A 21,816-nucleotide genomic window follows, 5' to 3' on the forward strand; every position below is an offset into this window, starting at 1 on the left:
AAGTTCTTTCTGATTTCAGGACTTTTGTCTTTCCTAGTATGCCAAATTAAATACTCTAAAAAAACGAAATCCAAGTATTCAGTTGCTTCCAGGTATATAAGTGTGTTCCTAGAATGTGATTATTCTTTTAAATATATAAATTCTTTTTATTCTGAGTTTGTCTTCGAACCATCATTCTCTGAGTGCAGCTGCTTTGAGTATGTCTTTATAGAGAGAATGAGATTGTACTGCCCATGTGGGATGAAACTATCATTGTCTCAGCCTAATTTCCTAAAAAATTTTAAGCTATAAAAACTTTTGGGTTTAGAGTTTCACTAAGATTGACTAAGAAGCCCTGTCCAAACTACTACGGAAACTTCTTGGTTGGTGGAGAATCACCTACATAATCCAAATGTCCAAGAACACTGACCAATTCTACCTCTCCATCTTAGTTTCAGAAGGTTCTTAGATACTGGGAGTGGGCAAGCAGCAGCAGCAGCAGCAAAAAAAAAAACTGAAGTGATGAAGTCATGTTGTCAAAAGACACTATCATTACTTACCTTGGCTAAAAGAAAAGGATAAGCAAACTATCACACAACATTTAAAACATAATTCTTCTCATGTAATTAGTGTCTCCTCCTCATCCAAACCCACAATTTATTGACAGGTATACTCACCGTTGAAGCCGGTGAACAAATTATACACCGAAATAGCAAACACAATGTTACATCCTTCAGCTACCATCCCACCACCAAGCAACACCAATATTCTTAGTTTCATAATAAATATTTCTTGACTCCAGCTATTTCCAGGGCATGCCCATAAGCTTTAATATCTATAAAGAGGGGAAGTGTAGTAGAAAAGAAAGCAGAACTGTTTCTTTGAAATACCGATTAAATAGCTTGGAAATGTGAAGTATGATGATTTTCCAGGCAGACAGATCTGTTGCTTAGGCTCACCTTTAGCTGCAAGGTGAGAGGGTTGGTTTCTCTAGGAAGTGAGTTAACCGTACACCAACATTCCAGGAAGTAACTTTACAGCAATTACCCAGGTGGGTGCACAGACTCAAGGGAAACAATAGAGATACTGAAAACTTCAAAAAAAATTGAACCCAGGGAAAAAAGCGGATCATTCCATGGGGAAGTAACAATACAGGTATTATATTTTATTTCACATTTTATTAGTAGACAGATGTGCAGAAAAGACAAAAATAAACTACTAATGGGGAGGACAACACAAAATGCATCAGTTAATCCTTTCTGGTAAATTATAATACTGAAGAAAAAAGGAAAACATCTAGAATTTTAGCTTCGAAAATTACTAAGTCTAATGCATCCTGCTGGTTTCAGAACAGTTGAAAGTTGCATCTGAATCTTGTTTTAATAATGTAAACCTTGTTCATCAGGATGGGAAAAGGATGGGATAAGAAAAGCAAGAATGTTATAGTTAAGGTAAACTTTTCCCCCTCAATTTCTAAGATATTTTTATCTAAGTCTTACTTTGCTTGTGTGTCTCCAAAACAACAGAAACCAGCAAGTTAACAAATAAATCACACTTGGGTGTAACAGAGAGGAAGTGATGGGGGATGGGGTGGGGGGGAAGGTGTTGAGGGGAAGAGGGAGAGAATGGAAATGTTTTTAAAATAAAGCAGAGGGACAGGGGGACCAACAAAAGTATCATGATAATGCATCTTCTACCACCAAGCCTGAATATACAAGTCACTGGAGATCATCTATAATAAGGTCTCTCATAGTACAAAGGGAAGCAGATCCTGAAAGATGCAGCATCCTCATTTCAAACCAAGTCATTGGCATAGTTACTCGTCACAATGATCTGGCCTGAACCTCTGGCCCTTGAATCACCTCCCCTTAACCTCCACAAAAGGGAAATAGGAAACATGAACCACCCTTGGCCATTTCCCCACAGATAGCATAGGCTGCCACCAACGCTGTTTACATGAGACATGTTCTCAGAAGTCCCTGGGATGTACACACTGGATTCAGAGTCAGACTGTCACGAATGCTTACAGTTTTTTTTAAAAGCTATTACACCCCAGATGTGTTTCTTGAACACAATCTTATTAGATAGTAGCCACACACTCGATAAGTTTTAACACACCAAAAGGCTAAGCCAGAAGCTCCACCTAACGTTCTCTACCATCCGTCCATCTTTGGCTCCCTGAGTCAACATGCAGTAGAGGCTGATAGAAATTATGAAGATGGATACAGCCTCAGCCAGGGCTCAGCAGCAACTCTGAAATAAAAAGGAGCCAAGACTGGCTTGTAGGATTTCCCAGCAGCAAGGGATATACAACCCCTAGGAGAATCTGTGAGAAAGAACAAAAATGAGCAACTTTTGACTCAGCTGCTGGGCACTGGAGGACGTCACTGGGACAGGTTAGGATAACTTAAGGGCCCCTGAAATCCTCAAGTCATTAACAAGGGAGTTAAAAAGCCCAGGCTTTAGAAGGATGTTTAATGAGGGGTGACTAGCAGCAAGTGCTGGCACAGGGCCCAGCAAATTCTCCTCAATTTCTGTTTAAAAAGAACTTGTCCCAACCCACTCCCCCAGGAGATAGAACCAGCACCTCGCTGGTTTCAGGATAGCCCAGGGCAAGGCAAAAAAGCAAGAAATTCAAGAGCTAATGAAAACCCTGAGATCAGAAAGGAAGGGAAGTGAAGTAAGAGTGCATTATTACCTCTTAATCCCTAGCCACTACAGGATCCCTGGGATGCAGCTAGGATTTTCTTACTGAAGAACATTACAAAAGGGTAGTGCCAAGTAAAAGAACTAGTGAAGCGCATGCATTCAAGATAGGACTCTGGTCAGTGCTCCCTTTATTCCCTTCACTTGGTGTGTGAAACCTTGAACAATCTAGGGGGTCTTTCTTCATTGCTTTACCTTCCCCTGCCACAGAAGGAAAATACGCACCTTTACCCTGACAGAAACTCCCCAATTCTGAAATCCCTAATTGTCAAAGGTCAGCCAGGACCCCATCTGTTGATTTAATTAAGACAGATACAAGTTAGGCCCGGAATATATTAACAGCAGCGCTTTCCAGAACAAAGTTTACCAAGGGAATGCCCCCACCTTCTCACAAGTTTCCCTAAAGAAGAGAAAAGGGAACTCGACTATAAATGATGCTTCAAGTCAGACACAGACTCCACAGGGCTCATCGACTACTGCCTGCAGTTAAATAAGGTCTTCCCTCCCAGGGTCACCCTCCCCCTCAGAGCACGCTATTCACATCTGCCTCTGGAACTATCTAGCCAGGCCACCATCAGTGCAGAACTTTTACTATGACAAAGGAGATTTAACAAGAAGAAAATGTATCAGTTCAGGTTACATTCAATGAAGAAAGCAGTAACAGGTCACTACTCACTCACATCCACACGTATCACTATAAGGTGTAGTAGCTTAATGAAAATACCAAAACCAGAACACTGGACATGCTCCTGGGACTAATACTGGCTGAATAATAACCGGCTACTTTAAAAGACCCAAACACATACCCACCAGGTAGCATCAGATTGTTCCCTGTGGGGAAGGACTTACTCTAAATCCACTGAAAGCTGTTGCTATTTCCCCTCCTGGTGGGGCTTGTCCCCAGGAGTTCCTTTTCCCCCCAGCAGCATCTTCACAAATGGCATAGTGATTTTTTTTTAACCCTTCCTTCTCACCACCAAAAAAATCCCACAAAAAAGACCCCTGCCTTAAAAAATAAATAGCAACCAAGTGCTCAGTTCTATGTAAAGTATGAATATTTATTCAGGCATTAGATCCCAATCAATTTTTTTAAAATCTGATTTTTCTCTCTACCCCAGTATAGCTGAGGTCTCAATAATAAGATTATAAGATTGTTTCAGAGAGGCGGAAAAGTAGTACTGTGCCTTTCAGTAACACATTTCCTCAAGCTCAGCACACAGTTGCTTATACCATCTGCCTCACACCTTAAAAAAAAGGAGAAAACAAAATTCACCACCACAAGGTTAAATGCAATGTGCACACACTAATGTCATAAATGGAGCAGCTAGAACCTTGGCAAATTTGCTTCTTTTTTTTTTTTTTTTTTTTAAAGGTTTTGTGGGGTTGTTTTTTGTTTTGTTTTCCGGTTTTTCTTTTGCTACCCAGTATATGCAGCACTTGTGAACTCCCAAAGACCCAACTTCTGATGGGTTCCCAGCTTTAAATACATTAAACGTCTTGATGAGAGACTGTATTTAATTCTTCAAGAATCTAAACACAGACCAAACGTGTTTCTCTGTGAACACTTTGTAGAGATGAAGTGAGAAGGGAGTTTTGGGTTTTGTTTTAAAAAAGGAATCGTAATACAGTGATGGAAGGATAAAGAATGCAAGAATTCAGACATTCTGTGGAGGGTTACTTCCTCTCCAGTGAGAGGTCCATAAAAAGGAGCAAACTGAGATCCACACAACAGGAGACAGCAGTAGACACATTTGTTTTCCCCACCCCCTGTGTATGGTTTTTGCCACTGGACTGCTGAGTTACCGCTGCTCCCTTTGGCCTGAGATGGCTGGGCAGTACAGGGGGCACAGAGGGAGCAGGTCACGACTCCTCATTCCCAGAATCATCATCATCATAACAGTCGGCATCTTCTTCCTCCTCATCTTCATCATCAATGTCATCGTCGTACAAGTCGTCATAAAGTAAATCCGAACTGTTGTCATTGGAAGGCACTTTAGTTTTGATGCAATATTCAGCCAGTGTAGTGGGGACCTTCACTCCATCCTTTTCTGCTTCAGCTTTAGTAGCCAAAACTTGTTTCCTGAAAGGAAGGAGAGAGAAAAGTAGTACATTTTGGGTCTTTTGCTGCCTTAAGCCTACATGTACTTGGGTACTTGGTCCACTTCCATTCCTCCTCCCAAAAAAATGGACTTTCAAGCTCTTGTCACATTATACTTCCAAAGGCACTAATTCAGAAAAATTCCAACAAAGATCAATCACACAAGGCTACTTTGCCACTACTGTTACCCTATTTATTTTCCCCAATATGTACAGCATCATGATTCCAGCAACTGACACAGCAGGCATATAAAAAATTTCTGTTGAACTTGAGAGAAGACTAGATTTTTAGTTTATAGTATTTGGTATTTTAAATGACTTTGTTATTTTAAAAATGAGCAAATATTAAACAATGAACCCACAATTGTTTTTCTGCCTGTTGTTTTTTAAATAAATAAAGGAATGAAGATGCTGAAAAATCTGTTAAAGTGATGTAAGTATGCAAACATCCCAATTACTAAAGAAAGTGAAAATAAAGTCAGTTATTTAATTTAGCACTAGGGGAGCAATGAGAAATAAAGAAAAATTTCCAGAGCTCTCTAGACTAGATTTCTTAAGACATTCTTTTATAAAGGAATATTCAAGAACATTTGTTTTCAAAACTTTTGAGCTCCAGATTCTTTCCCTTATCCCATCCCTCATTAAAAAACCACATGTGAAGTTATACAAAACATTTCCTAAAAAGTCACTTTGTGGGGAAAAAAAAAAAACACAAAACAGTTCTTCCACCCTAATTGGGGGTGAGGAGAGGGGAAGGAAAGGCAGAGAATGCTTCAATCTATATTTAGTCACTTTTTTTCTAAACTGGGTATGAACAGGATTTTTTATCATAAGCTCTTCAGAAGTCATGGATCACTGTGCTGCTGAGAATAGCAGTGATTTATAACTGGTCACCCCAGAGTATTGCTATTACTTTGTATGCAGTGCATTTTACTTTTCTTGAGTTCATGGAGGACCTCCCAGAGGTAAGTAGGATGTGTGTGTGTGTGTGTGTGTGTGTGTGTGTGTGTGTGTGTTTTCCAGAGAGCATCCTGCTCATCATCTCTCCTATAATATTCCAAGACAATCACATTTTATTCAGTCATTCCCCAATTGCCAAGAGCTCCTTTTACTTCATCAAAATCCTAAGGAAGATTTATTTATTATTCTCTGAATAGTCCTTGAAACAAACCATTTTCAGAGATGAAAATGAAAGGAACTATTGCAGTTTGAGACACTGTGGGGCAGGGGAAACTTATGACCCAAAACTGGCTTGGAGACATGAAACAGAATATGGACAAATAGATACTCCTATGTGTAAAGAAACCCCCAAGGAACAATAAGGACTGATTTAACTTTTTATTAAATAATGTAAAAAATGAGAACAGAATAAAAGTAATAGTGTTTAAAAAGATTAAATTTTTCTGAGAGTAAGATATCAAGGTGATAGTGACAAACTACTGAGACATGTTTTGTTGTGAGGCAACAGAAAAACAGCTTGAATTTCAAAATAGCTAAGTATAAATTATATATTTTAAGGAGAAAATGATATATTTTACATGATGATGGATTCCAAGCTATCATATGCCCAGAGAAAGAAATCCAAGTCTTTCAAAGGTTCCTCGTTCCTCATCTACAGAATAAGGTCCAAACATCTTACTGAGCATTCAAGATCCTTCAAAATCTGGCACATTATCTACCTAGCTGGCACTCTATTAAATGAAATTGCTTTTCCTTCCAATGTAACACAGTGTGTCCCCCCTTCACATACATCTTTGTTCATGGAGTATCCTTCTCCTACCCCATCAGAAATGTTCTTCCTGATTACCTAAGTCTTGCCTTTTTTTCCATCTTAGCCCAATTCAAGCTGTTCTTGAAGTATGGCATGTCTTGACTGCCTTTCCCCTCAGGAATAAATCTCTTCTCTGAATTCCTGTAGCATTTGTAGTTTTTAGCAGGAATCCCACCTCACACTCAAAATAAATCATATTATGCAGTTCTTTATTCCTTTCATTCATTGTGAGTTTTTTCCCTATATGTAGACTTTCTATATCTTCATCAACCAAAATTGTGAGAACTCAAAAGGGGCAAAAAAATTATTCCTAACACCTTGCTTTGAAAAAGTAAGTGATTAGTCAATGTCTGTTTCTGGTCATGACAATGAGTTGTGAGTTACCTCCTCCAAACAACAGGATGGTACAATGTGCTGATGTCACACATACACACAAAAAAATCAATTTAATACTGAACATCATTATCAAGAAGTACGCTAAAAATTAATCAGCTTATTAGCCTACTTTTTTTTTTTTGCCTACTCTTGCAGAATGATAGTGCAAAACTATTTAGAAAACTGGTGCTTCTTATTAATACCCCTCAAAACAAGAGAACTAACATGGGGTTAATTACAAAGGAGAAAAACTAAAGTAGGGTCTACTCTTCTATGTAGGTCAAAGTTTTTAGGTCTGCAAAGACAATGACTTAGAGAAAATGTGAGTGAAGTTTATTAAACTGTTAAATTGTTTAATTAAAATATTAAATAGATTGAACAGATTTACTCTTCAAATTCTAGAATATAAATATAACCAAATATTCCCCAAAGCTCAGAAAAACTTGAATCACATAATTTTAGAATTGGAAGGAACAGATCATGTAGTTCAGTTCCTTTACTTCTACAGGGAAAGGCATCATTAAGTGACTTGAACAAGGTCACATTGACTAATTTGTGGGAGAGTTAGGACTAAACCCCCAGTATCCTGATTCCTAGGCTCTAGTTCTTTCACTATGCCATGAAAGAAATAGACCACAAAAAGAATATTTATTCAATTCATTACTCCAAAGAATTTGTTCAAGCTGAGAATAAAATATATACATTTTAAAGGTTTAGATATGATCAGAACCTTCCACATGTGCTTCTGTATCTCCTTCATAAGGTATTAGGATGAATGATCCTGAGATGATTCTGAAATTTTTTGCTTATACTGTTTGGTGTTTTAAATGACTTTATTATTTAAAAAATTAACAGATATTAAACAATGTACCCTCAATTGTCTTTCTGGGACACTGCCTATTGTTTTTTAAATAAAGGAAAGAAAATGCTGAAAATCTGCTAAAGTGATGCAAGTATGCAAACAGGCCAAATACTGAAGAAGGAAAAATAAAAATTATCTTAACACTAGGGGAGCAATAAAAAAAAAAAAAAAAAAAAAAAAAATCAAGAAAAATTTCTAGAGCTCTTCAATGAATATCTCAGACTGAGAGGAAGTTCTTGGAAGTGAGAATTAAAATGTAATCCATTTACTCTCGTTAGCAGCTAGGTGAAACAATGGATTGAACAACAGATCTGAAGTCAAGAGATCTAAATTCAAATCTAACTTTAAACATTTATAAACTATGTGATTCTGGGACAATCACTTAATCCCTGTCTATTTCTCCATCTGTGCCATGAGAATAACAAGAGCACCTACCTGCCAGTGTTGCTGTGAGGACCAAATGAAATGATGAGAGAAAGCCTGGCACACACAGCACACACTATATAATTATTATCTAGATCCCAATTTAATGCATATCATCTATATCCTAAAGTTCATGAAACTGGAGGAATTCCTTAAGTATCCAGACCCCGCATTAATTTTGTCTTGAATAAATGAGCACAGTAAGAACACAAACATATGATCTTACCTAATGATTTCAGCATATTCTTTATCTTTTCCTTTACTGTCCCTCCATTTTCTGAACATAACTGAAGCATCCACGTTGGCTGGAGAGAAAGTGTTGGGCTCATTAAGCAGTGAGATTACACTCAACAAGATAGTCCTAGAAATGTGAAAGAATGATCGGTTGTAACTACTCATAAAGTTAATGTTGATAATTGACAACTGTTAAAAACCCAGGAAAATATTATTAAATCTTTTGGTTTTTTACTCTCCAAAGGAGAAGCTAGCATAATTTGATTTGGAGTTCTGATTAAAATAGCATGAAGAATTCCACATCTTAGAAATTTAGAATTAAATACTTTACATCCAACAGATCCCTTCCCTACCTTACCTCCCCCCCACCTTCCCGCAACTAGCAGACACAGAGGAAGTGGTAACAATGAATACAGTGTGAAAACTGATGTCAAAATTCAGGTTCTAGCTATATTTTGTTATTAATATTTATACAATCTACTGCTCAACCCTCCAGTAAGTATGGAAATTTTACCAAAAAAAACAAAAAATCCATGAAAATTACAAATTAACTAACAATAGGTTTGGAAAGAACAACAGAATACTTTGTATAAGGAAATGAAGAATTTCTTTCACTGGGCAAAGTGATTAAAACTCGGAAGGTGAGGAAGAAAGTGGGAAGATGGGCATGCCAAACTATGAGTGGGTTGAGACCAAAAGTCCAGGAATCGGGATACAATCTTTATTAACTGAGATTGGCTGAATACTGCTGCTACTATACAATTTACTCCAAACATTCCACATCCATTATCTATTAGCTTTAACTGCTTATCCTAGAAAGTCTTTTCAAGAAACAGTAAATATTAAACAGACGGATCTTTGATATTAATAGAAAAAATATATTGTTGAAGATTGGAAATAGTAAAAGGCAGAAAGAAAATGCAAGAACACTAGTCTCTCCCTGAATAAAAAGGACTGAATGAACCTGATGGTCTTTAATGGCTGAAGTCCTGTAAGTGACAAAGAAATAGCAGTCTTCAGAAATAGAACTACTTCTAAGGATTAGAATCTAGCTAAGCCCTCTCTAGTTAAATAAGAAATTTAATACTATGATAAGATAGTACCAGATCCAAGTTGGTCCCTTAATATTTCCAGGATGGCAAGCTATCTGCATGTGTATAAGGATAAAATCTACACTGTATTGTAGGAGGCTTAATATGAAAAAAGAACAAAAAATTACTTTTAAACATCACAAACAAAACAAACTAAAGTAGGTCAGCTTGCTTTTACATGTCTACTATTGTTAACAAGCTCCTGAGGGGTATGAACTAATGTATCATCACTCATTTGAAAGACAAAAATTAAAGCAAATATTCAAGATCACTCATGAGAATAAAGATTAGGAAAAGAAATGCCCAGGAAAATGATTTTTAGAACTTAGAGAAAACAAAAGCAATTTAATCTGAAGAGAAAGTATAATTTCAATTACAAATATTATCTAGCCTTTAAGAAATTATATATCTGATTGACAAGGATATATGTTCTAATAAGATAATAATGGACATGAAATGAAGAGACTTGGGGTTTCCATTTGGTTCCTATTAGCCAGCTATGAGACCAATGACAAGTCTTAATTCCTCTGAAATCCTGTCTCCTTATTTAGTAGAGGGTGAAAATATTTCTATTACAAATCTCAGAGGGTAGTTGTGGGAAAGGATTTTGTAAACATTTTTCTAAATAATATATAAAGACAAATTATACTGAGATGATAAGTGAATAATCTTATCTGCTGAACACCTCTCATTTCAATATCAAGCTATTCCTATTCCTAGATGTGAGGAAGCTTATTCCCAGCCACTGAAGGGGAAAAATAATCTGGTCTATCAGCCAATTTAAAAATACAACAAAATTATATTTATCTACCAATATCTCAATTAACTGGCATGATATTTAACTACTTACAAAACACTTTTAGACAGGATCACATCACAATGTAGATAACCAGTCAGCTAATAGACCAGATATACACTAAATTATGAGCTCAATGAAGGCAAAGTGACCATCTCTTAGTTTTTACTATGGTTTCTGGGCAGTAAAACTTCCATAAATACGTGTTGAAAATCAACTAAACAAAGCAAAGAAAAAGTAATAGTCTGAAAGGAGTCTGAGATATAGGATAGGAGGGAAAAGTCAGTAGGTTGAGGACCTCCATATCCAACATAGGAGTAATATCTGGAAACTCATCAGGGATGATTTCTGTCACGCTAAATGGGAAATCCCAAGATGGCACAAGTGCAATTCTTACTTACATTGAGATTCTCAGAGAATTTGGGAAGATAGGTCATGGAATTTACAAAGAAGATGACAGAAATAGGAATTGGATTCGTTACTTAATTGGGATTAAATTGATTTGAGATTGAGTAAGGAAAGCTCCCTCTACCAATGTAGGTCATATCTTCTCTACAACTTAAGAAGAGTAATTTCTCAGGACCATAGAACCATTGAACCCAGAACAGCTTTCTCTATGCTATAGTACATAGCTTTTATCTAAAGAAAGGGAAATTCTTTGACAAAGAGAAGATCTAACTCAGTTTCAAATGATCAAGGATAAACAGAAGCAGCTACACCCAAAGAAAGAACACTGGGAAATGAATGTAAACTGCTTGCATTTTTGTTTTTCTTCCCAGGTTATTTTTACCTTCTGAATCCAATTCTTCCTGTGCAACAAGAGAACTGTTCGGTTCTGCACACATATATTGTATCTAGGATATATTGTGACATATTTAACTTGTATAGGACTGCTTGCCATCTGGGGGAGAGGGTGAAGGAAAGGAGGGGAAAAGTTGGAACAGAAGTGAGTGCAAGGGATAATGTTGTAAAAAAATTACCCAGGCATGAGCTCTGTCAATAAAAAGTTATTTAAAAAAAAAAAAAAAAAAAGGAGAAAAAGAAAAAAAAGAAAGAAGAAAAAAAAAAAAAGGGAAAAAACACAGAGAGCTTTAGGAAAGTTGATACCAAGGGCCAATCAAAAATTGTCAAACTTTATTAATCCTACCTCCACCTCCTATTTCTTTTTTTCTCCATTCTTAAAAGTCACAACTTTAGTTCAGATCTTCATCAATTTTTCCCATAGATTATTGCAACAACATCCTAACTAGTTTTCCTGCTTCAACTCCCGCCCCCCAACTTTTGAATTCATTATTCACACAGCTACCAAAGTATATTTCTAAGGGAGAGAAGTTACCAAAAGTCATTTGCCTGTTCAAAAAACTCCAATGATTCACTAATATCTTGTTTTTGTTGTTCTGCCATTTCAATTGTATGAATCTAACTTTTCATGATCTCCATCTAGGCTTTTCTTGACAAAGATTCGGGAGTAGTGTGACATTTCTTTCTCCAGTTCAAAGTACATCTGAGGAAACTGAAATAAACAGTTAAGTGACTTGCCCAAAGTCACAGAATCCATGTCTGAGGCTAAATTTGAGCTCAAGTCTTCCTAACTTCAAGCCTGTTAGTTACTCTATCGACTAGCCATCCTACCTACCCATGCTATTATCTCTAAGATTAAATATATACTTCCTCTGATATTCACAACCCAAGTCTAACCTCTCTCTTTAGGCTTATAATATACTATTCCCCTTCATGCACTCTACAATGCTGCAAAAATAGCATTCAATTCAATTGCTGGTCTTCCTACCTTTGCACAGACTGTCCCTTGCTTCTGGAATGTACATCCTCACCACCTTCACTTCTCAGAATCCCCAGTTTCCTTCAAAACTTAACTTAAAACATCACTTTGTACATGAAATTTATTTTGATTCTCTCATGTACCAGCGTCTATCTCCCAAACTTTATCTTATATTTAGTTTGTATATACTAATATATACACATATTACTTTCCACAATATATAGGAAGTACACTGAGTACCACTTTGCATTTGATTTTAGATACTTAATACCTAAAGCCAGCAACACAGGAAAGGAGAAATTTAAGGCAGAATCTTGGGTATACCACTAAGTCAGCATACAAGCTAGAAAACAGTTTCAACTTGAAGTTGAGGAATAAGGATCTAGAGATTAGAGTGCAGTTCTGAAACTATTAACAAATAAGTTTGGCACTATATACACCCAAAGAATTAGACTTTAAGGGAAAACAATGTTACCTAGGGAAGTAAAATGGGAAATGTCTAGAAGCTGCTACACAAAAAAAGGGAGAATTTCATCAATGAAGGAAATTATTAATGTGGAAACTCCCTTTATAATGTACTATTATCTTTACAGTTATCTTTAAATTGTAATATTAGAGTTGCTTGAGGTCACTTAGCGGTAAAGTTTTTTGCCTTCCAACCAGAAAACCATTTTAAACAATATAATAAACATTTATTAAAAGCCTACTATGTGCCAAGCAATGTGATAAGGGAGATATAAAAAGACTAATTTCTGTCCTCAAGGAGCTTACAATCTAATAGGAAAGAGCACATGCAAACAAATATAAACAAAGCAAGATGATTGGTGTCCTTCATTCTCAAAGAGGACCAAAGTGACATCACTATGTTTTAATTAAGAGCCTATGTCCCAACTGTGGTTGATCAGATCAATATGAGTTCAGAAGGATCTACCACAGTTTAGACACAAATAGTCTATTTGAACATTTGGTGTGGATAAATGAATAAATGAATTAACGAATGAAAAAGGAAAAGCAGTGGAATTAAGAAGAATGGGAGTTTCCTGTAGAAGGGATTTTAGTTAGGACTTAAAGGAAGCCAGAAAAGAAAGCAAATCTAGACATGGAAGAAAGCCAGAGAAAACACCCACATCTGAGAGATGGAATGTCACTGGATCAAGAGTATGTGACAGACAGCAAAGTGTTTGAAAACTTAGAAAAGCCGATGGGGAGTAGGTTATGAAAGGCTCTGAATGATGCATTGAGTATTTTATATTTGGTCCTAAAAGCAACAGAAAGCCACTAAAGTTTACTGAACAGGAGGGTTATGCGATTAGACATGTTTTAGGAAACCCACTTCAGAGTGGAGAATGATGGGGCAGACAGACCCACAAACAGGTTATCACAGTAATCAAGGTACAAAATAATGATGGCCTACACTAAAGTGGGGCAATGTAGCAAGAGAGAATGGGGGGCAGCTAGATGGTGTAGTAGATAGAGCACTGGCCTTGGAGTCAGTCTATTTGAATTCAAATCCAACCTCAGATACTTAATACTTCTTAGGGGTGTGACTCTGGGGCAAGTCTCAATTGCCTCATAAAAACAAAATAAAAATAAAAACAAAATGAGGAGAGAATGGGGTACATTTGAAAGATGTTGCAAAGATGAAATTGGCAGGCTTTGGCAAGAGTTTAGATATGGGAGATGAGAAATATGAGGAATTCAGGATGACTCCTAGGTTGCAAGCTAGAGGAATTGAGAGGATAGCGTTACCCACAGTAATAATGAAGACAGGAGAAAGAAAGAGTTTTGAGTTCTGTTTTGGATATAATGAGTTAAAGATGCCTACTGGATATCACTTCAAATTGTCTGAAAGGCAAACTGAGATGCATATTTGAGGTCATCTAAGATTTTAAGGAAAAATAGGGAGCTCTGAGAATGATCTGCATAGAAATGGTATTTAAATCCAGGAAAGGTGATGAGATTTCCCCAAGTGAAGTTGTATAAATGTGAAGAAAAGAGTGCCTAGGACATCAAAATGTGTGATTTTTCTCCTATTACATAAATATTTGGATGAATTAACACATAGTACTAATAAAAAAAATCACTGTTTTGTATAATTAGTACTCCCAATTCCTTTACAGTGTGACAAAATAGTCCAAGTCCCTGATTTGATTTCATGTATTCGTGTATATGTGTGTATATGCACGTGGGTTTATGTATGTATATATCTCCTGAAAATGAAATCATGGGAAGAGCGGTACTCCAGGCAAATTGAAAGATCAAAGGGCATAAATCCCTAATACATAGCTGTTGAAAGAAAATTATACTCCATATGGTGGCATTTAAAGTTCAACTAACTAACAATAGAGTTCATCTAAGGAACTTTATGCATAGGGACTGCATTCCATCACTTCTTGCTCCAGTTGCATGAGTCAATCACCATATTATCCCCTCTCTGATGAGTCCAGACAGGCAAAAGTAAAAGATAATTCTAAACTGTTAAGAGCTACATTTTTAAGATCTAAATTTTCCGTGAACACTATTATGAAGTTCATTGAACTTCCCTCTCCTTTCAATTGAGTCTTCTCATCTCATCCAAGAAATATATCTATCATTTACTTTTTCCAGATGTTGATCAATAAAGAAAGTTTTAAATCTGCTTTTTTTTCTGACCTCTTTAGGCAACCAGACAGCATGGCAGTCTTCCAATCCTGAGGGCTCACATACTCATTTAGTTTGAAAACCTAATTGGCTTTAGCCAGATTCCCATAATTGAGTCAATCCACTAACTTCTCAGCCTCCTCTACTAGCAGAAATTACAGGCATGTGCCACCATGATTCAATGAATTTTTAAAAAGTTAACACAGAGATTTAATTGCATATACAAAGAACATAAAAATAAAGTAAATAAAAATAAATTTAAATTATATTTGTTAAATAAAGTCTATTTGTTAGATGTTTTACAAAAGTAGTAAAAGTCAATCACATCTTTTTTTCTTTTCTTTTTTTTTTTTCCATGTTACAACAGGTCAGGCATGCCATTCTCAATTCCTGATACCGGGATCAGTTCTAAATTATAAAAAATAGCTGACTGTGATGGTGACAACTAATACTAATTTTTCTATCAGTAACAAAAAAGATTTCTATGCTTATAGATGTAATCTTAAAGAAAAAATCACTAGTAAATCATAGTACTGTCTTTTATTTTTTATTTAAAAAACAAAAAATATATATAGATAGGTAAAAAGTAATTTAAAAATCAAATAAGTGGTTTAACTAAAAATTTAAATTTACCTACCCTGGTGACTTCGGTAATTTCTCAATTCAAATACCCACTAAGAATTTAATCCCATATACAATGCGTTATTTTGCACCTTATCAGGAAACTGGTGCGTAAGAAAATACCTAGGGTAGCTAGGTGGCACAGTAGAGTGCCAGGCCCGGACACTTTAAATAGCTGTATGATCCTGGACAAATCCATTAACCATGTTTGCCTCAGTTTCCTTATCTATAAAATGAACTAGAGAAGGAAATGGCAAACCACTTCAATATCTTTGTCAAGAAAACTCCACATAGGGTTATGAAGAGTCAGATGTGACTGAAATGACTGAACAACAAACAAACAAACAAGGAGAGGAAGAGAGGGAGGGAGGGAAGAAAGAAGTGAAAAAGAAAATATAATTCCTGCCATTTAGCTAAAATACAGTATATATACAATTTAAGAATATTAGTGAAACACCCCCTTAAGTCTTATTATTGGTCTGGGAGATGGATAGTATGATGCCTTCCAAGGATGAACACTGAATAAGGTCTTAAATGCAGAAAGAGAAAAGAAATTCTTTCAAAAGGTACTCATGGGTGGGTTATAAGGAGACTCCAAAGAATATAGAACAGTAGTCTGTGCCCTTAAAGAGCTCCACAGATTGCTGAAGGAATGAAGGTCAGCTAAAATCCTCTCTCTGATCAACTCGTTTCCCAATATCAAATCAAAGATTAAATAATAATTACAGAAGTAAATTCCACCAAAAAAAACATGATGGAAAATTAATATAAGGTTGGCAAAGCTCATTTTTCAAGAATAAGATGATCAGATTTAAAACTGAAGAACTCAGGAGGCTGGCTAATCTACCTCATTTTGTAAAGAAATGAAGGCCCACAAAGGCCTTTCCCCAACTTACATGGATACCAAGTGATAAAACTAGGATCTAATCATTTTCCACTGCGCCACACGCCACAATGTTTTCATTAATTCCAGCCTGACACTATCATTTTGAAGTACTCCTGAATATTACTTTTTACTAATTATTGGAAATTATACAAATACATGTCATATCTAATGTTAACAGTAATAAACTAATCAATACTTTAAGTAGGATTTTCAAACTAATTGCATATTCATTAAATGATGTGGTTTAAATTAACAATTTCCAACTAAATGTATCCCCAAAGACCTCACTAGTGTTCAGCCAATAGGGCAAAATGTAAGTAGTATTATTACATGTACCTTCATAAACCCACCCACATCACTTATCCCTAAATGATCTAAGTATCTCTTAGATATTAATTCTGTGACCCTGGGTAAATCACTAAGCCTCTCCATACTTATGTTTCCTTATACAAAAAACAAGAGAGGGGTTGTCTGTAATGATCCCTAAGATCCCTTCTGGTTTTAAAGCTACAATTTCATGATCTTTATAATTTTATCATTATGTACTTCCTTCCCATCACCTTCACTCCATCCTCATCCTATCAGTACCTACTAGCTAGTATAAAAAGAGAATGTTATGGCAAACTATATTCACAATTAAAAAGAAAAAAAAATAGGGAAGCCTTAAAGTACACCTCAAGTTATAGATGACCACATTATATGAGGACTGAAAGAAAAATCTATTAAATACTGCAAAGATAACATGTTGCAACCAGGTTCACAAGGTCAAGAAAAAAGATCTTTCAGACCAATCAAATATCTTTTTTTAACAACATGTTTACTGTGATGATCAATATATGATTAAAGACAAAATAAAGTGGAAGGAATATACTTAAACAAGATAAGAGGCTAACCCACTGTCCTGAAGCTGAGGTTTCAGTCTGACTTAATTAAATGGTCTGACTTCTGTTATTCCTTCTTCCAATCTATACCATATTCTTCTGGTTTCATTATTTTTCTCCTTCTTGTTTAGTAACAATTCAATTTAACATGAATTTATTAAGTACCTGTAAGACACAAGACCCAATGCAAGGGATACATATAAAAACAAAGTGGGGGAGATAATATTTGAATTGGATGACTTTGAATGACATTTAACCTATTTAAAAGAAAATATTTTGCTTAAAAGAACATCCAGAAAAGAAGTAGTTAAATATAGTTTAATACCCTAATAGGACAGTGTTTTCAAAGTATGGTCTGAGGAACCCTCAGGCTTTCCAAGATCCTTTTCCAGGGGTCGAAGAGTTTGAAACTATTTCCACAATAATATTAAGTGTTTTAATGTCTAATGTCTAATATCACACACATATGTTTATATGTATGTGTGTATGTATAAGTGTATACATACATTTACATAAGCAAAATTTCTTAAAAATGTAAAGGAATACTAAAAAGTCTAATTTAGAATTATAGTTCTTCCTACTATGTTAGTGGTAAAGTCCTTGAGGCAAATGACTATATTTCATTTTGTTTTGTATCTTCAGTACTTAATAAATTCATGTTGTTTCAAACCTTCTATGCAAGAAAGATAGAAAATAATTTCATATTATCTTGAGCAATTTTTGCATTTTGGGAAAGGCCTGCTTTATACTAATGGAAATAATAAAAATACTTTGAGGTTATTATAACAATCTTTCAAACTTGCTAACAAATTCCTTTTACTTAAACATAATACTTATCAAGAGTTCACTGCATACTGATGATTTATTTGGTATCTGTTCCTAGATACCAATCTAATATGGATCCCCTTTAGTGTAAAGTTCTTAATGAATCTGGATATTCATCTTCAGACATCAACAAAAATCAACACATGAGATGATTAAAAGCAAAGAAAAGTAAAATACAGTTTTTTATATAGAAATGTCAAATTAAAAATGTTGTAGTATGGGACCTATAATATCCCAAAAATATACAACATAGTTCCTGTTCCTCAAGTCTGACCTAAATGAATATATAATATAGCATATATTAAAACTAACATGCTACAATATTTAACTCCATAGGTCCCTTCTACCACTACAAAGCAGTTCTAGTACTATCCTTAAGTTTAAATTTCTTACAGTCAAAAAAGATCCCATAAGACTTTTCACAAAAGCAGAAGTATTTTATCAATATCCTTGGCCTACCTATACTTTAGGTAAAGTATATATGCACACATAAATACATATATATTTATATACACATATATCTATATTGTATATGTAGATATCTGTGCACATAAGTATATGTATGTGTAAATACATATATACATGGTTTCAAAAGGGAAGAAGTATTTTTGTTGCTTATTGACACAAAAATAAAAAGAATGCTACTTTTTAAAAACCATTGAAACAAAAATACCACATTTAACTGATATTGTTAATTATTTGAGTGAAGATAGAATAAGTTAGCTAAAATGATAAAAGCCAAGTAGAACATAATTTTATTTACATTTTAATTAATTTCCTGAAAACTCATCAGAAGAAATATTATAAAATGTGACCAAACTCTACAAGATTACGAACCAAAAAATAAACACAAGAGAACCTAACAATTTATATATTTCAGAATAATACACATATATCCCACAAAATGCCTATGGGGCAAAGGAAACTGGAAAAACCTCTACCAAAAGGAGTCTCTTCCTCCTTTCCCTCCCCAAAATGGGGAAAAAAAAAAAAAAAAGGTTGGTTTTTTTGTTCATATAGCTCATTACCTGACATTTTGAGTAGGGTTCCACCTCTCAGAAGGCAGTTCTCCACTCTGTGGGTCATCTACAGGAGGATGAAGAATAGAAATGCACACATCTCCATTCTACAAGACAAAAACCAGGATATTCAATATATACAAATAAAAAAGAAATTTGAAGCATATTAAAAAAAAACCACATACTAATTCTCATATTCAGCTATTTTTTCTTCCTACATACTGTTTCCCTCCTTATTAAAGGGATAACATAATTCTGCTTTTATTTCACTTGCATATTTTGAAGTCAAGATAGTCATAGCAATTTTCCCCAATTATTGATGTATAATATTCATTTTGTCCAAATTCTGTTTCTAAGAGCAACCTCCCCCCAAAATCAAACAAAACACCATCATGTACAGAGCACCATTTTTCTCAAAAGCATTTAAAATTCAAGAGACACACATATCATAAAGTCAAGGAGTTGCAAAGAATCTTAAGAACTCATCTAGTCTCCATTCAGGCATAACTATACTATCTATTATACCTACATAGTACAAATAAGAAAAATAATATTGGTAATTTGTTCTAAGATTTAAAATCTTGATGATTTTCTTGAGTATTTTGACTTAATGTTGGTTAGTAAGTAATCATTATTAAAAAGTTTTTATAATTAAAAAAATTTTTTTCTCCTATTGAGAACAAGCCCTCTTACCCCATTCATAATAAAAATGTCATAGTGACCCAGAAGTACAATACTTATAAACTCTCACCCCACCAAAAAAATAAAAATAAAAGGGATGGAATCTAACTACTACCACTGGAAAACCAACTGAGGAAGAGAAATGAAGAAGTGACAGTCCTCAGGATCCTTGGACTAGTCCAGCATAGCTTTAGCTTAGAAGACATCAGAGGCTTCCATACCTGGACTTTTTAAAAGAATGCTTTGTAGGAGAGGCATCTCTACCATTCTCCCCAGTCATCTGCCACTGCAATCATCTGTGTTTCCATATCCCAGATTTACATACACATTGATATTTTTTCTGTCTCCTCTCTCAACACCCTGCATAAAAATTCTCAGTAAAAGAACACAGAAATATGAGATCACACTGTGTACAGAATGAGTTCTGAGCAATAAATGTTCTTTGACCCATGAAAGATATATCTCTAACATATAGCTCTGAAATGTCCAAGAACACTATACTGTTCCTTCTAACTAGACCTAATTAATGCTTACACTTCATTCTTTCCTCATCTACAAATTATACTACTTTATTTCTGTGTTCCCTTCTAGCTTGAAATCTATAAGATACACAGTATATAAATGTGTATAAACATCCATATATAATCATGCAAAACATGTATATTGAAAATGTATACTGTTTACAGGTCTGATTTTTAAATAAAAGCTCTCCTCCCTTGCTATAGATATATCCTTAAACAAATTTAAAGTGCAAAATTACTACAAATGAATGGATGTAATTACATAAAACCAAAAAACTCTTAAGCCCCAAGTAATTTTCAGATCACATTCTCGATTTAAAAAGAAAAAAATGAAGTTAGGAAAGAGACAACTGTTCACTCCATTTTTTGCTATCTCAAAACGTTTATATAACAAGAATGCAACAGATGAAGAAAAGAGGAAAGGTGTCCAAGGAGCAGAGAAATCTTTGAGGAAGAGTGAGATGTGACAAATTTGGGGATTAAGGGCCAGAAGTAGGCATAGGTGGTTTGAAATCCAAGTATAATGAAAATATTGGATTTGAATTTAAAAATACCTAGCCATTTATAAAAATTCTGGCCATGGGCAAATCCCTTGACCTTATTGAGTCTTAGTTTCAACCTTTGTATGTCTACTCTCATCACCTAGCATAGTCCTTAGCAAAGCATAGGTAATTAATAAATGCTGGTTGATTGATTTGAAGACACATATAGAAAAAAGCGGAAAAAATTTCAAACAATTGTGCTAAGATAGAAGTGATTTGGTATATGATGTCGGGTGAGGTTGAGGTTGTCACAGCTGTTGAGTTGTTTGATTCGTTAGGTGATTATTGTGTGGGTTAGGATTGAAGTGCATGAAATAGTCCAGGCAAAAAACAATGAGAATGTGAACTAGAATGCTGGCTTGATAAATAGGCAGAAGGGGGAAGATGTGAGGGCTACCTGAAATATAAGTGACAAGATTTGGCAATTTACTGGCCATAGGGGAATAAGAGAAAATGAGCAAACAAGAATGTCATGTTTGAGTTATTGAAGGAAGGTGATATGATATCCTCAAGAAAAATAAAATTTCAAGGATAGGGATTATGAATGAAAGGAAAGGGAACAAATTACATTTTGGATTATCAATCTGAAAAGCCTACAAACGATGGTATCCAACTCAAATAACAAGGGGAAGGGAGAATCACTAATCTTTAAGACCCTTAAAGCTGAATATTACATAATTTTAAGATGTAATGTTATCTATGCTTTATTGTATTTTTATTTTGTTGAATATTTCCCAAATCATGCAGCCTATTTAATACCACCTCTGATTTAAAAGATAATCAAAATCAGATTACACCACAGGCAGTCTGCAGTTTAGGCAAGAGATCAGAGCTAGGTATAGATCGAGGAATTGTATGGATAGTATTGACAATTAAACCTAAGGAAACTATTGAATTTCAATAGAGATCAAAGAGTGTAGAGAGAGAACTCTGTAGTTCTGAAAAATGTCTTGGTTTAGACAGATCAATTACTAAAAATATCAAGAAAAGGTAAATACTGTGATTATCACTTGGTAAATCACAAAGAAAACCTGAGTTTTATCTAGTTTAAGAAGCCAAGAGCTCCAACTCTTCTTTTAAGCATTA

At 35.0% G+C, this 21,816-nt stretch overlaps 2 protein-coding genes across 4 annotated transcripts in view; both read right to left on the reverse strand.

The window, feature by feature from the left end:
• LOC127561895 (tubulin polyglutamylase complex subunit 2-like) overlaps positions 1–21,816 on the reverse strand; it is an 877,998-nt gene that overhangs the window by 481,546 nt on the left and 374,636 nt on the right. The gene's annotated exons all lie outside the window — the stretch shown is intronic.
• UBE2R2 (ubiquitin conjugating enzyme E2 R2) overlaps positions 1,138–21,816 on the reverse strand; it is a 106,952-nt gene continuing 86,273 nt past the window's right edge. The window contains exons 3-5 of the mRNA XM_051997282.1: positions 18,996–19,093; positions 8,440–8,574; positions 1,138–4,765 (exon numbers count right to left, since the gene is read on the reverse strand). Coding sequence (XP_051853242.1) covers positions 4,546–4,765; positions 8,440–8,574; positions 18,996–19,093 — 453 coding nt within the window. The 3' untranslated portion in view covers positions 1,138–4,545. The remainder of the gene's footprint in view (positions 4,766–8,439; positions 8,575–18,995; positions 19,094–21,816) is intronic.

The sequence above is a fragment of the Antechinus flavipes genome, chromosome 1, assembly GCF_016432865.1.
Source record: "Antechinus flavipes isolate AdamAnt ecotype Samford, QLD, Australia chromosome 1, AdamAnt_v2, whole genome shotgun sequence".
Lineage (NCBI taxonomy): Eukaryota > Metazoa > Chordata > Mammalia > Dasyuromorphia > Dasyuridae > Antechinus > Antechinus flavipes.